Genomic DNA, 17,085 nt, shown 5'->3' on the forward strand with positions numbered 1-17,085 from the left:
GGCATGCTTCTTTGTGATATGACAAAAGAAAAAATATGGCTAAGGTTGAACTTGTTTATATTTGAATGATTGGGTGTGTCCTGAAAGATACACATGCTTTTCACTGAGACAAAAAAGAAAAACGGCTTACAAATATAAATGTGTAGATTTCCTGTAGAGCACTTCTGTCGGCCACTCATTTGTTGGTGTTGTGTGATAACAGCAGCATTGTGTTTTAGGATTCTTTTCAAAGAAAAAGTGTGTTTGTCAGAAGTGGGATTCGAACCCACGCCTCCAGAGGAGACTACGACCTGAACGTAGCGCCTTAGACCGCTCGGCCATCCTGACTCATGAGCACACTCGTGCACAGAATGCGAGTACAACTAGGCTTATTATGTAGATCTGTCACAGAATGTAAACATTTATACAGTCATCAGTCTTTATGAAAGTTGCAACAGAAGTGAATAATAACACTTGCCAGAAAGGAAAAACGCCCCTGTAAACGCAATGCATAATAAAATCCCCAGGGTTTATTTGAACATGCTTGAAAAAAAGAGGGTGGCTGCTTGGTTTAGAGGACGATTTTCAGCAAAAATGACATGTAATGTGAAAAGAGCTATTCAAATAAAATGAACTAGACTTGACATAAATACGGTATATCATGATTTTGCCATTTATATAAATGCATTATGGATGTTGATCTTTTTGGCTAAATTTAACGCATTTTATAAGACAGACAGATTTTTATTAAATCTTATTTTCCTGAGGTGAATTGCCTCTAAGGTGGTTTTCCTGATAGCTAACCAGATTCCTGAAAACATTTCCTTGTTCAGAGGTCAAAATATAATATATATATATATATATATATATATATATATATATATATATATATATATATATATATATATATATATATATAACATTCAAACGGGACAATACATTTATGTTTTGTTTCTTAATTATAGTGGGTTCTCTATAGCTACTGTTATAATTTAGAATTTTTTTATGTTTTAATACCAAAATCCACAGGTCAAAACTTTAAAATATTAAATTTAACCAGTGAAATAAAAAATACAACTTTTCCACTCGAGATGTATTTTAATAGGCCTATTACATCTGACTATTTTTACTATTTTGTAATTTCAGCTAGGCCTATTTTTCTTTAGACAAACTGTGAGTAAACCGTATAGAGTAAAATATTTTTTTTTACTATTTATCTGTTCATTTACAAATGGTATTTTATATGTGTTGTTGTGTTGAAATTAATACCATTTCTTCAAAATAGCACAGCTTTCGTCACTGCGTATAGACATTTATTGTTAGCAGGCCCTTTATATAATATTTAATGTCACAACTGAACCATGGGACATCATAAATAACTTCTCCAGAATGTTCTGCTGTGACTCCTGAGGGTCAGACCATGTGAGGTGATTAAAGAAACACACTTTCATATAAACCTGACTCTGTATGTTGGCATAAAGGGGAAAACATTGAATATCAAAAGCAGTATCCTCAAGGTGGATTTAAGTTGTGGATGTGTAGTGTAGACATCAAAGCATTCTTAAGAACACTGATTAATCTGTATTTCAGTTATTTAAAGGATTGTGTAAAGCTTTAGTAACGGTCTTGTCTAATTTGTATCAGCACTGATGAAGGACCAGAAGAACCTCTCTGTGAAAAGATCTCATCGAAAGCGTGTTTGTTTCAATAGATCTGATTCTGATATTAACACACTTGCAGAATGGTTTGCGATGGCACTGTTAAAGACATTTACTTTAGGTTTCACTTGTAGACCTGTGTGATGTGCTCACAATAAATGAATTACAACACATTTGTTTTCATGAATAGATTTTATATAGAAAACATTACAAATTTCAAATTTAGAGTCTCAATGCTATTGTATTACAGTAATATTTATAGGTAAATTTCTCAGATTTCCCACTAAAATCATGTAATGTTTATATGAAAATAATGCATAGCTTATACATTTAAGGAAATGAAACGAAAATGCAAGCAAAAGCAAATCTGAATTGACATTCTCACACATATTTGTGTTGTTGTTGAGTAGCCTTGCTCTGATCTGATGAAATATATACTGCCTGCTGCTGCAGATATACTGTGTCTATCATGAAATATAACATCTACTCATTTGGATTTAGCCTACATAAATAATTCATCAAGAGAGCCTTGATTTTTCTTTTAAGAACAGTTACACTTTGTGAAATGAGACGGCGCCCTCTATGGATCGATCATTCATGATGACACTGAAAAAACCCTCAGCTGAACGACATCGGTTCTCAAAGTCCAGGTTTTTACACAAAACATTTTAAATATGATATCATAATCTCCACAAGCCTAGTTCTGCTCTGACGTCACAAAACCAAAAAAAAAAAAAAAAAACACATCTCAAATGTCTTCCCTTTGTATTTCACACGAATAAATAATATGGGTTTGATAAATGATGATGATAGAATTTGCATTTTTGGACAAACTATTGCTTAAAATAAGATTCAGGCAACAATTCCTGAATATGAGTTAAACAAAAAAGTAAACAGCTAATTAACTTTTGTGCACACAGTTGAAGTGACTGTAACAAAACAACAACTAAAGTGACTGTAACAATAAATAATATTATTAAAAATAATCTGTAAGATGTTGCCAACTGTGATGTAGAGACAAACATTGACCCTGCATAGATTTGTGCTCGAGGGTTTATGGACACATGACCACTAATATTTCATCTATTAAATTTGAAGTTTTACAATTACTCTAATACAGGTTCTCAAGGAATTCTGGGAATGGATAAAGACAGATGCAACTAACATCCCTGCCTAAAGCTTAAAGAGAAATACTGTACATTTAGCTAATTAAAATATTCAGAATTACCACTATTTTACATAAATGCATGATCACAGATGTGGAACAAACAACCACTAAATATAAATAAAAAAAAATAACATGAACTAAACATACTGTGATGTATATGTGTCAGTCATCCATAAATAAAACAGGTTACCAAGTTTTTTAATAGTCATAAAATGAATGCATTTTAAATACAGTACACAATTATATATATTTAACACCAATAATAATTTGTTTAAATCTATATTTTAACTATTTGGATATTTTACTGAATAAATGTAATTGTTTTTACAATGAACAGATTTATGCTGAGCAATCTGAATACATTTTACTTAAATGCAACTTATAAAATAAAAAAAAAAAAAAAAAAAAAAAAAAAACTTTCTTCAGCTAATTGCCCAGGTGATTTTTCTTATTTTAATTTGGATTAATCAAATGTACTAATTAATTAACTAAAATAATGAAAACTTAAATCATTTAATAAACTATATTCAGAAATATAATGAAAAATTTGAACTTTAAAAACGTTAACTAAAATGAAAATAAAATGTAAAATAAATAAAACTAGATTCAAAATATGAATAGAGCTAAAACAGCATCTCAAAGACATTAACATTTTTGAAATACTGAATCTTTCTGAAAGCCATTTATGTATGACTGACAAATATGCATTAAATGTATTATTATTATTATTTTATTTATAATTTTTTTTTTTTTTTTACCTGTGTAACCTTAATGGCTGGAAATTGTATGTGAAATTCGAATACAAAAATCTTTGAGTGGAGCTGTCAATCAACAAAACAAAAGAAAACAAAACACTGTCCAGTAGAGTGACCCACATTTTACCTTAGTTAACAGTAACTTAAAGAAGAAGTGTATATTTTATGCCCTCATCTGCTATTGTTTAGACAGAGCTCGGGATCCCTGCATATTAAATTATTTCAGATAAAGAATGACTTCACCGTTGCTTTGTGTCAGTGTGGATGGACAGATCGTGGGTTGAGTTTGTCACTGAGTGTCTGTATGAGGAGTGAGAGTTCTTCTGTGGCCTGAGATTTCTCCTCCAGCAGCTCATATCTCAGACTGGAAATATCCTGCTTGATCTCCTTCAGCTCGCCTACAGATCAAACACAAATATATATGAAAATAGCAACACTGTCAAGAACATTTGAGGGTAAAAATATGCATAATTGTCCTGCAATAATAATAATAATAATAATAATAATAATAATAAAAACTCCTAATGATCCTTAAATAGGCTTAATATTCTATAATCGAAATATGATTTTTCTTTCTTTCAGTTATGAGATGCAACATGTTTTTGTCAGACTTACTCCTACATAAACTTTGAGAATTATTACATCCTAATCATATTAGATTTATCATAGAGTCATCCTTTTTTAATATCCGACTAGTTCTCATTGTAAGTGTAAGTCACACTTCACCTTCGTTCACTTCATCATTTTCTTTGTCCACTTGTGCTTTCAGTACATAGCGTTTGATGAGACGCTTCATAATTTGCTGTGTGAGGGAATCAGACAAAATGAAGATCAGAGAAATGGATAAGGGTGAATTCTGCAGTGATAATTCATCATAGGAGCGAGAGAGAGAGAGAGAGAGAGAGAGAGAGAGAGAGAGAGAGAGAGAGAGAGAGAGAGAGATGACGGAGGTCTTGCCTGATAGCGTGTGGGTTGATTTAGGATGCTGTTGAAGCTGTGAGAGTCTGGCATCCTCATGTTAGACTGGGTAAAGAGGTTCAGCTGTAAGCATTGAGAAATATTGATTACTGATGATGATCTCGCAGGGGTTTTCAATAACTGATTACCAGATTTCAGTAGTTGAGATCAAAACCACTGAAATTTCACAATTGATAATTCCAATTTCAACACAACAAAACCTATGTATAATACGATATTAATATGAGATATATCTCTATCCATCCATTCTATAATAATATAATATATGTAAATGTAAATGTAAATGTTAACAGATGAAGAAATTACATGTAGCCATTTTTACAGTTAATAATTCAAATAATTAAGTTAACAGTTAATAAAAAGAAATTAATCAAAAATAACAATAAAATTGAGACAATAATGTTTAATGGATCAAACGGATCAAATTTCAGAAGCAAATTTATGTAAAATAAAATTATCTATAATTTTTGGCCTCCAGGGGGCGTAACAAATCACTGAAATGACTGAAGACTTTCTCAGCATTGTTGTTAGTGTTAACTGAAACCATAAAAAAATGTTTTTTAGAAATTGAAATAAAACTGAAATAAAATAAAATACATTAAAATATTTATAATAATAATAATAATAATAATAAAAACTTGCAGTTATTTCAGTTGTTTTCCAAGGCTAAATATCTAATTTTACTTTAAGCTTAAGTTCTAAAACTAAAACTAAAAAAGGAAATTTTAAGAAATATTAAAAGGCTATACGGAATATTATATATTTGTAGTATATTTTACTACATTAAAGCTAGAATTATTGGAAAATACTGAAAAAACAACAATAATGAATAAAAATGCCAAAAGCATATAATAAAAGAACTTAAACTAAATTAAAATATAAACTGAAAATACAAGATATTTAAAACATCACTAAAATACTATAGCAATTAACACTAAAATAACAGCAATTCTCAAACAGAAGACAGAAAATGCAATGGCAATTTTCTGCCAGGACAGTATCCAGTAATCCATCAATGGACATTTCCATCAACCCTAAAATATAATGCAATGATTTGCAAAATACAAGAAAACACCTGTAAAACACCCCTAACAGGACATTGCGCCCCTATTTTACAGACTTCTTACAGTGTAGTTCAACAGTTCCCACTGTAAAGACAGACTCAACCATCTGTGGTTGAAACAAATTACAATCTAATGTGATTATATACTTGAGCTCATAACAGCGTGACTGTCCCTGTGCATGAGTGAATGTTCCCTGATGCCCTCGCGACTGATTCAACATCAACAACAGCAGTCATGCAAGCATCCAGCAGATGAGCCCCTCTCTTCCGTGTCTTTTGTAGACGCTGCTCTGCACATGTTCTCCTCAGTTTTTCAATTACGCAGCCCACGGGAGACGCTGAACTGATCAGAGTGAATTAGATGGAGGCCTCTGCCACAGATGAATCTCAATAATGCGGTTACTCTCATGGTTTTGTGGTCATGTGCTCACGCTCGCACAGGAGATGAAGTGACATTTGCCCCGAGGAAGCAATGATTTCACCTCTTCATCAGAGTTTGCTCCCCTCAGTTCTGCATTGAAACGCCATCGATTCTCTCCGTAGGCTAAATAAAGAGAACTATCTGTCTTTTTTCATGGAAACACTAAAAAACGGTTTGGATTGGGAAATGTCGATAAGTTAATTAAATAGGGAGGTATTATCTGGGCTTTATTGGACAGATAGATCATTGTGGCTCTCACTGGACAAAAAGGACAGACTTATTAAGAATGGAGACAGAAAATGAATGGTGTTGAGTGAATTATCACACTGAGAGCAGGGCGGATGGTGGAGAGGTACTTCATCCTTTAAAAAAAAGAAGGTGGAGAACTGTGTCAGGCTACAGATTTAAGAAAGAGGGAACTGGAGGAGGAAAGATATCATGCATCATTCAAGAGCTCCTTCACACACAGAGATACAATGATTTTAAATTCAGGAATCTGAGGGTGCAAAAAAAAAAAAAATACTGAATGAGGCCCTTAGCAATGCTATTTTTGGCAAAAGAGAAAAATTGATAAATTTGACCCATAAAATGTTTTTTGGCTATTGATATAAATAACCCCAGCCACCTAAGACTGGTTTTGTGGTACAGGGGGTTTCACTTTACATATGTATAATATATAAAATTAGATGAATGATAAAATGTTATACATCTACTTTTTGAAGATTCAAACGTAAACACTATAAGACATTGTATACTGTATTTTTAAATTCAGGTAAACAAATTTCAGAAATTCATTTTTCAAATATCTACTGACTAAATATATTAAATATAAATATTATATTTGTGTGTTTGTATATAATGTAAACATTTGCATTGTACATGTAGATTTAATGTATTGATTCAACTTTCTGTGTATTTTGGCCAATTCAATTTAAATTCACGCTCATGAACTGAAAAATACATTTCTTAAAATCAGTATTTTGTGCAACCCTGACACACAAATAAAAACAATCCTCATCAGCAAGCACATACTCTGGACTTGGAGTTGTCCGTGCCCAGCTCCACGTCTTTCTTCAGGCGGCGCGGGCGACACCGCAGCAGGTTGACCAGTCTCTTGACACACAGATAGAAGGACTTCGGGCTGGGGACGATGCTGAACGGAGGCGGGAGAGTCTTGCCGTTGTCAAAATATGAGAGCCAGAGTTTAGACCGAGCGAACTTCCACTCCACATCTGCGTCATCCTGCAAAAAACAAAATGTTAGATACGGTATAAAACTATTAGAATTGTTTACATTTTTTTGATAAATGAAAATGTTTGATAATATAGCATAATGAGAGATTTTTTAAAAAAGTCCAGTCATTTTTGACCAGGAAAACTTAATTAGGTCTAGAATTTTCAGCATGGCAAGGGTTAAGCTGAGGTTCAGTGTTACATTTTCGGTCAGCAATAGACACTAAATGCCTCTTCTCCAGAAATCTGAAGTATGGGCCATTTGCTCAAGTATAATTGCTCAGTGAGAGTCAAAACCCCATCTAAGAGTCCTTCTGCAAGATTACAGTCATTTTAACAGCAGCGTTATCAAAAGCCTCAGACATTATTTTTCTCCCAGGGGACAATTGGAAACACAGAGGACAAGTTTGATCTGATTCCAGACATATTTTTGGCAAAGAAGACTTTAATTAAAGGCATATATGAAAATTAGCTGAAAATGTACTCATCTTTAGGCCTTCAAAGATGTAGATGAGTGAGTTTCTTCAAGGGAACAGATCTTAAATAATTTAGCATTACATCACTTGCTCACCAGTGGATCCTCTGCAGTGAATGGGTGCCGTCAGAATGAGAGTCAAAATAGTGGATAAAAACAACACTATAATCCACACAATTCCAGTACATCAATTCAGTCTTGTGAAGTGAAAATATGATTTCTATGATTTCCTTCACATCAAAGCCCACTGAAACATCTGTATAGAACTGTTTTGGACTGTTTTTGATTGTAAACTGTGCTTGATCTGCATATTTCTCTCCTGATTCAGACGTGGTGACTTTACTGGATTAAACAATATTATGGATAGAAAGATGTTCAGTTTCTTGAACTGATCAGTCGTTTAGCTTCAAAAGACATCAATATTTAATCAGAATCCACAGGTATATTTATTTTGTGTTCCTTATTATGCTTTATTGAGACTTTGACATTTTATCAATCACAAAACGGTTTCAGCTAAATACCTTCTTAACTGTTCTATTCAGGAAAAAAGTCATTTTGGGTTAACTATTCCTTTAAAAATGTCTTGATGGATTTGTTTATAACAAACCCACTTTTCACTTCACAAGATGTTAATTGATGGAGATTGTGGATTATTGTGATCTTTTTATCAGCTTTTTTAACAGCACCCATTCACTGCAGAAGATCCACTGGTGAACAAAAAAGGGTTCAAAAGTGTGTGGAAGTTTTTTCTTTCTATTCACCTCTCAATCACAGCTTTGTAAATCTTGATTATGATTAGCTTGCTCTTAGGTCTCATTTTGGCACAAGTATCGGTGTTGGTGATCTCACACTCAATCTGAATGCAAACTCTAAACTCGTGTGGGATTCTCTAAAGAGAGCACTGAAAGACAGCTCACCTCTATTTCCTGGTACGAGCTGTTGATCATGGCAATGAGCATGTTGAGCAGAACCACCACCATGGTAACATTGTAGATCCCGTACAGCACATAGCCAATGTTCTCAATAAATTTATGATCGTATTTTAGCACCACAGAAGAGACTTCAGACAGCCCGAATATGGACCAAAAGAGAGTTTTAAAACTCTCCTCAACCCTGTGAACACACACAAGAGCGAAAAGAATGTTTAAAGTCAACATGAAGTGTCCACAATCCATTTTGAAAAAAAATTCAGTAACTGTTTGTCCTTCAAACTTGATTGTAATTGCATTGATCATGTTTTTCTTATACTGTAACGTTACATAAACAGCTATGATTAGGCTTAGAGGTAGGAGTCGTATTAGCGACTATAAAAATATTTTGAATGCTAAATTGTTACTAAAATCTTTATTTAGATCAATTGCATTTTATATCCTTTTAATATTCGCTATAAAATGGGTAGGTTTAGGTTTGGGGTAGGTCAAAATGTCTAAAAATCTAAATCGCTTACTGATAAAATGATAAAAAAAATTCATTAATATGAACATCTTAATTATATAAAAGATACGTAAATATATTTAGTTTTTTTTTAAAAATAAAAATACGTAGCGATTTGCTTTAGCATCAATAAAAATGTACGAAATGTATGTTTTGTGCTTGTAAATGTTACGTATTAATACCTATGTAAACAATAAGACCAGGCTGCGCACACACACACACACACACACACAAGCTGACTTGTAGGTCTTGTTTGATCACCTCTGACCTGCTGTGAAACAAACCTCATCCCGCTGGAGGCACTCTAGTGTGAAATGACCTCCAGTATACTTGACAACCTCACATTTGATGCTGGGAAACCAAGAGTTCATTTCACAGGACTGACACATTCACTACAGATGCTCCGCCTGACAGAACACAGAGCCTTACTTTGAGTTGATCAGCCGCATGTGGTATATTTATGACCATCTTGCACAAAAGTCGCATTTATCGTGGTAAAATGAGAAACAAAAAAAGTCCACCTAAAACAAGGCAAATAAAAAAAAATCTAATAATAAATTGTCTATAATCTTGTTATTTTGAGTTTAAAACAATTTCAGAATCATTTTGGTAGAATTAATTGCTAATTAAACTAAATAATGTAACTAAACTGATGCAAAAAAAAAAATCTTTTAAAAAAGAAAAATCATTTTAAGATATCCAAATAATTTTTGTAAAACGAATTGCTTTGAAGTATTTAAAAATATGTGTTAAGTTGGTCATAATGGTCATTGCAACACTGACTAGTCAGTTTTATAAAAAATAATTTTAAGATGTTAAAATTAATTTCTATAATTAATTGTAAAGTTAACTGTAAAACTGTCATCTAGTCATTGCAACAGCTGACTAATCAGTTTCTGAGGTTCACTAGTTAATTTAACTGGCCTGTTTTTTGCATTTTTGTTTTATCTGTAATTACTTTGGACTAATGGACTACTATTTACTAATGGACTTTAGCACAAGAATGTGTAAACATTAACTAATCCATATATACCTGGTTAACTCAACTAGTGCATTTGAAAATATGTATACTTATACACATCCATAATTATACATATGTTTTATATTTTCCTCAATATGCATTGCAGAACATGCATGTCACTCACGTGGTGAAGGCGGGGTTAACCTTTGCCCCCAGGTAGTAAGAGTAAAGGATGAACATGCCAATCATGAATGCGAGGAAGACCATGATGAAGAGGACCATGAACTTGAAGATGTCCTTCACGGTTCGTCCCAGAGAGATCTGCAGCGGCCCGAAGCTCTCGTTGGCCGGGAGGATGTAGGCGATCCGAGAGAAGCTCAGGACCACAGCGATGGCGTACAGACCCTCAGAGATCAGCTGAGGATCCGACGGAACCCACTTATCTCTCGCTGAAAATACAGGAAATTTAAGTTTAGTCCATTTACATTTATTTAGTTTCAAGTAACAAAAATGGAACAAATTACTATAGTGTGCACACCCATCAGCAAATCCGTGCCTGTAAAGAAATCATTACATTTAATCATGTTTTTATTTATAATATAAAACTACCAATATTCATATAGAACATAATGTTAATTGCTTGTGTGTACAGATACAGATACAGATACACATACTCTCTCACCGTATGTGAAATATTTGATATCTGGTGGCAGCGTGACCATTGAGAGGTCTGGAGCGTGGATCTTCTCATCCACATACTCCTGGGCTTTCATTGCTTGTAGGAAGGCGAAAAAGCGGGCTGTGAATGAAGCGATGAAGATGGAGAGCATGCCGAAATCCAGAAGGTTCCACAGCTGCATGATATATTCCCTCGGCCCCTCCGTCCAGAGCTCCTTACACTCCGACCACATCATTCCTGCAGAAAACAGAGGCGTATTTAGGGTCAACACAGCAGTAGCTTATAAGCATTCTATGCAGTGTAGCTGAAAATAGAAATAAGCTTTTTTGTGCGAGTTGAATGAACTTAACAAGACCTGTTTTGCAGTGTAGTTATCATTTCTTGTGGTAACTTCAAACTCAAGCAATTCAAGCATCTACACTGTGCCAGAAAATACCTAAACATTCATCCTTCATTCTCTCTTTCTGACGGAAAACAGATTGATGGAAATGTGCTAGAATGAACGTGTAAAAACAATGGAAGGCAATTCTGATGTATTTGTGTAGATATATGAAAAATAGACGAGAATAGTGAGGCAAATTTCACAAAATCATATCCAGGTCACATATTCAGATAAATACATTTTTGCATAAGAAATGTTTTTTGAAAATTGATGGACAATTAAGCACATTTCGACCCCAAAACTCATATAACCATTATACATTTGGACATTTTATTATAGAGGTTTTTTTTTCTTGTATTACGGTAAATGTTTTGTTTTGTAATCAAATGAAACACATTTGTAATAAATTATTATTGAATATTGATAAAATGAACTTTGCAGTTTATTTATTTACTAAAAACTGTTATTTAAAAAATAAACAAATAAAAAATAAATGTATTTATTAAATAATTTTTTATCACAAAACGTCAAATTCAAAAATTGACACATTGAACAACATATATTTTGTATATATTATATATAAATTCCTTATTTCTTACATATTATTTTAAAAGGTAAAAGTTGGGCATGGATTTGTAACATTTACTCAGTCAATCAGATAAGAAAATCATGGAGCTGACAAAACAGATTGTGGACTGAGGTCATATTGAGATACTGAGACATCAGAACATAAGAGGTGAGGAAGAGATCAAAAGAGAGAGAGAACTAATCAGACAAATCAAAGAGCCTGAGGAGAACACAGCCTGATAGGAGAATTATGATGGAGCCTCAGCGAATTACATTGCATTATATCTTTAATTTTAAATCGAAGCCAGAAGAATGCCAAAGGAAATCCAATTAATGAAAAACTTCACACAATTCACTCTCACACTAAAAGCAAGCTAGATGGAAAGGTTTTTTTTTTTTTTATCTCCAAAACTAAATGCCTTATTTCAGCAGAAGCCATTCGACTGAGCGAGAACAGTGACAGGAGGTTGTGTTGAAGGGGGACCAGTCAGAGGTTTGGGTTCAGAGGAGGCATGTTGAGCCCTCAGCCATCACCACAATATAATGGACCTTCCCACACACACTTCCACAATGTTACACTTGTATGAGCACTATAATCACATTCTGAAAGAAAAAAAAATACTGTTTGAATGAACATTCTGAACACACTATGAACAAATATTCTAAAAACACACTTTGAATGAACATTCCGAACACACTGTCAGTAAATGTTTTAAAGACTCACTATAAACAATCTGAACATCCAATCTGAATGCACACTTGAAATGAACATTCTGAACACACCATGAATGAACATTCTAAACACACTATGGGAAAACATTCTAAAATCACACTTTCAATGAACATCTGAACACACACTTTGAACAAACATTCCAAACACATTCTAAACACACTATATCTTACATTTAAAAATCCAATTATCCATAAGCTTAGTGCACACTCAAGACTTGTAGTGTGTGCTTGGTTTAAAAAAAGGTCAACCTATTAATGGCCTTCGCGCATGGTCACTTCTAAGCACAACAAGGATGGCTTTTACACTTATAACATGTCAAAGGTGTCATCACCGACTGAAAGATCGTCACTCTGTCACTATTCCGATGGAAGCCAAGCAACGCTTTTAGATGTTTGCACCATGCAAGCAAACAAGCAAAAGTCACATGGTGTCATGAATTATAAAGAACACTGCAGCAACAGCACATTATATTTGGTGACACTGACTTAATGATAAACTCAATTTCATGATAAGAAGATGAAAACAATCCAAAAAAAACTCGCCCTTAATCACCCTTAAAATGAAAAATAACAGATGCAAACATCACATGGCATGCAACACATATTAGTTTCCCTTATTTAATGCGTTACCCCAGAATTTTGTCCTGGATGAAATGGCGAAACATTTTCATACATCAAATGTAATGAGGTGCACTCAGCGTGGGTGAACTCTCCGAACCACAAACGGAATAGGAAAATGTTCTAAACCCAATCCAATCTGCAGTTTGCCCTCTCAATGATGCATTGCCCGTGAAAAGCCTTGCATTACTAGATCCTTTCACAATGTGACAGTGATAAATGAACATTCCTAGTTTTAAATGACTCTAAAATAATATGCTGAACAGTGTTTGTTTGCTTGTTTTGAGTTTCTTAAAGTGAGCATTGAACCTTGAAACGTCCTCAAAAATAAGCTCAGGTATCAGGTACCTAGTTCAGGTAACGCTGTTTCAAAGAAAGAACTAACTAACTAACTAATAATAAGTTAATTTCTTGAGGATCAAATCAGCATATTAGAATGATTTCTGAAGGATTGGACTAACGATGCTGAAAATTCAGCTTTGCATCAAAGGAATACATTACATTTTAAAATGTATTTAAATAGAAAACAGTTACTTTAAATTTAAAGTTAAATAATATTGCAAATTTTTTACTCTATTTTTGATCAAATAAATAAAGCCTTGTTGAGCATAAGAGACTTATTTAAAAAACAAAAAATTCTGACCAACCCCAAACGTGTAAGGATTAGGGTTACTTCCATGTAATTATGCATAATAATTAGTGCTGTCAAACGATTAATAGCAATTAATGTAATTAATTACAAATTCCAGTTTTTTGTTTACTAATATATGTGTGTGTGCTGTGTATACACACATACATATATTTTTTTACAAATATATTATGTTTATATAATAAATATATGTTTATAATAGTGCTGGGCAATGATAATGTAAAAAAAAAATCATGATTAATCGCATGATTGTCTGAGATTAATCACAATTAATCACATTGTTGTAAACAAAACTAATAATGCATTCCATTGGAAGAGTTGGGCAAGAGCGCGGTTCAGTTATCTGTAGATCAGTGAGTGTGAGCGCTAACTGTGCCGGAGTGCAGATCTTCTGATATATGCTGCATGATTGCGTGAATATTTCTGAACGGCAAAAGGAATAGACGTGTAAAGCAATATATTGTGAGAGGGACATGTGTTACCGCGTCCCATACGACTCAAAACAATAAACCACAAAGTTAACAAAACAATGCACTCCACTGTGCTGAGCAAGAGCTTCTCTGCTGTCTTCACGTGCTATCAGATACTTCCTATTTCCCATTTATGAAGCTGTGATTACGAGCTCGTTGCATTCTTTTCTTTTAAAATGACAGTAGACAGTGGTTTGTGTATGCTGACCATCGCGAAAAAGAAGTTTATTCAAGTGTGCTATTAGTATACTTCTTTTAAACTCAAATTAGGAAAATATGCTTTTAGTTTACTTTTTATGTACTCATTTAAGAATACTTGACTTATACAAAAAGTCTAAATATATTTTAGCTATACTTGTGCTCCTAGAATCTGTGTTTTCATTGCTATACAGTAGAGGGCGCTAGTACACATTCTGTACAGAATTAAAAAAAAAAACCAAGTGAAGAAGATATTTCAATGTTCTAGTATACTACGAGAACACTGATATTTGTATACTTGCTACATAAAGTATACTTAAAAATATACTTGAAATTTTCTTAAGAATACTTAATAAAATAAACTTTGGTAAGGGGATGCTTAGCCTAAATAATTTGATCGGGAGCATTCCCTCCTGTGCCCCATGATTTGTCTGTATGTATATTCAGAGCCAGTGAGCAATGGACTTTCATAATGATTTTTTTTGTTTTTGTTAATGTGCTATAAAATAATTATCGGCATTAATCAATTAATGTGTTAACTTGACCAGCCCTAGTTTATATATTAAAACATTTATATTTATATACATGTTAATACATCGAAATATATGCTGTATGTGTGTGTCTTTATATATACATAATAAATATACACAGTACACACACATTTATTATGTAAACAATAACTTTTATTTTGGATGCGATTAATCACGATTAATCATCCTGCTTTGGTCCTGAAGTGAGGAACTCTACTTCTGACAGTGTAGGAAATAAATATTGCAGTCTTTTGAATAAATGGCTGTAATACTAAAATTTTATATACGAAAGAACAAGCACTAATGAGATCTCTACAACCTCTCAGTTGCTTCTCCTAGACAGTAATGAGATTAACTTCTCATCGAATCCCTTGCAAATCTCTTTTGGTCTTAATGTTGGTTGTACAAAGGGATCATGTAGAGCTGAAATCATATAAATGAATGAATATTGATTACCAATGTTGGTGCATTACCTGCTACCCAGACCATGATCAGTATTTCTGTCCAGGAGAATTGTGTGGTCTTGACTCTGAAGATCTGGAGAGGGTAGTCAGTGACGGTGACGTTGGGAAGGGTGGTGATGCCTTCGAAGCGATCGGATGCATTGAACACCAGCAGACAGAGGAAGATGATGAAGGAGGCCGCATGAGCAACAAACTTCATAAAAGGACTGCGTAGTACTTTACCAAGCTGAGAAAACATGGGAACACAAACTCATTATACTGAAAAAAAAATATATATATTTGGGTAAAATTGACTTTGAAAGCATTTTTACTCAATTACTGGTAAATTTCACAAATAATTACAAAGAAATGGCATGTAAAATACTGAATTAAATATGAAATTAGAAATACTGTAGAAAGACTGAAATAGCATTTTGGTAAAACTTCAATGATCTTTGTTTTATCTCTATCTTTAAAAAATATTTTTTATAATGTAGCACTGCACGCATCTTATAAATGGCAGATACTGTAGACAGCAGCATTCTATTATAGTTTGTATTAATATTTTAGATCAGTTTTTATTTATTTTTATAAATGTTTTTATTTATTTTATTTTTTGTCATTTTTAGTAGTTTTATACTGCACATCTATATAATTTGTATTTATTCTTATTTCAGTTTTATTTAGTACATCAAGTTAAACTAAATAAACAAGAAAATGTTTCCTTGGCATCTATTGCTGAAATATATTTATATATAAATTATTTTATTTTCTATATTATTTCAATTTATAGAATTTTTTTAATGGCTTTGTGAGAAATTAACTGGACATGAGCTGAGAAAAATAAAGAGAGACTATGATGGCAGCATTCACAAGTAGCTGTCTATTCTGAGACAATAAGACTTTCTGTCATTTTGGTATTGCAAATGTGTCACCTGCCAGGGTTATTATAGTTGACTAAAACCATAAAAAAACAAAAGGAACCTTATTTGAAATAAGGAAATAGGAAATACTGTTTGCAGGAAATATTTATCTTTTTCATAGAGTTTAACCTGATGTATTAAAATATCTTTTTTTTATGGTTAAGTAACATTTTATGTTACTATTTTATTTTACATTTTTATGTTTTTATTTATAATTTTAGTTTTGACTAACTATAATAGCATCATAAAAAATATCGCTGTTGGTGTATGAATGAGTGTGTGAATGGGTGAACGTGAGGCTTTGGATGGCCATGGGTCTGTTGAAAGCGCTATATAAATGCAGTCCATTTACCATTTACCATCATAGAAACAAAAGTGACTACATAAAGTTGACATCAGCAGATAAAATACTAACACTAAATTCTAAGTAAATGCTAAATAACGAGTGTGTCTAAAATGGTTACTGCAGGACCCAGGCATGTTTTTGACAGGTTTTTAATGTGGCTTACTTTACTGCATGGAGCAAACCAGTACCACACAGCTAGCAGAGGGAGTCCCAGCGCCACCACCAAAACCACCAGACACTTCACTGCAGTGGTTTGCTCCCGAAGACCAGACAGATTCTCATACCAGATCGTCAGCAACTGCTGCTGACAGTTCGGATGAGCCACAAACTGCAGAAACAAAGACAGATTCATGATATAACTCTAGGTTTTTGGAAGCACCTTTCTTGAAGCCTTTATGTATCCTGCATATTCATTTATAATGTA

General features: G+C 33.2%; 1 protein-coding gene and 1 non-coding gene across 2 annotated transcripts in view; both read right to left on the reverse strand.

Annotated features, from left to right (window-relative positions):
• Nucleotides 1-244: 244 nt before the first annotated feature.
• trnal-cag (transfer RNA leucine (anticodon CAG)) lies at nucleotides 245-327 on the reverse strand. The gene has a single exon. It is a non-coding gene; the product is annotated as a tRNA-Leu (tRNA).
• A 3,033-nt stretch (nucleotides 328-3,360) lies between these two features.
• Nucleotides 3,361-17,085, reverse strand: part of LOC113080254 (short transient receptor potential channel 3) — a 31,310-nt gene continuing 17,585 nt past the window's right edge. Inside the window, exons 4-12 of the mRNA XM_026252460.1 lie at nucleotides 16,825-16,989; nucleotides 15,423-15,639; nucleotides 10,807-11,040; nucleotides 10,309-10,573; nucleotides 8,647-8,842; nucleotides 7,055-7,264; nucleotides 4,518-4,601; nucleotides 4,287-4,362; nucleotides 3,361-3,958 (exon numbers count right to left, since the gene is read on the reverse strand). Coding sequence (XP_026108245.1) covers nucleotides 3,816-3,958; nucleotides 4,287-4,362; nucleotides 4,518-4,601; nucleotides 7,055-7,264; nucleotides 8,647-8,842; nucleotides 10,309-10,573; nucleotides 10,807-11,040; nucleotides 15,423-15,639; nucleotides 16,825-16,989 — 1,590 coding nt within the window. The 3' untranslated portion in view covers nucleotides 3,361-3,815. The remainder of the gene's footprint in view (nucleotides 3,959-4,286; nucleotides 4,363-4,517; nucleotides 4,602-7,054; nucleotides 7,265-8,646; nucleotides 8,843-10,308; nucleotides 10,574-10,806; nucleotides 11,041-15,422; nucleotides 15,640-16,824; nucleotides 16,990-17,085) is intronic.

The sequence above is a fragment of the Carassius auratus genome, unplaced genomic scaffold (assembly GCF_003368295.1).
Source record: "Carassius auratus strain Wakin unplaced genomic scaffold, ASM336829v1 scaf_tig00030555, whole genome shotgun sequence".
Taxonomy (NCBI): domain Eukaryota; kingdom Metazoa; phylum Chordata; class Actinopteri; order Cypriniformes; family Cyprinidae; genus Carassius; species Carassius auratus.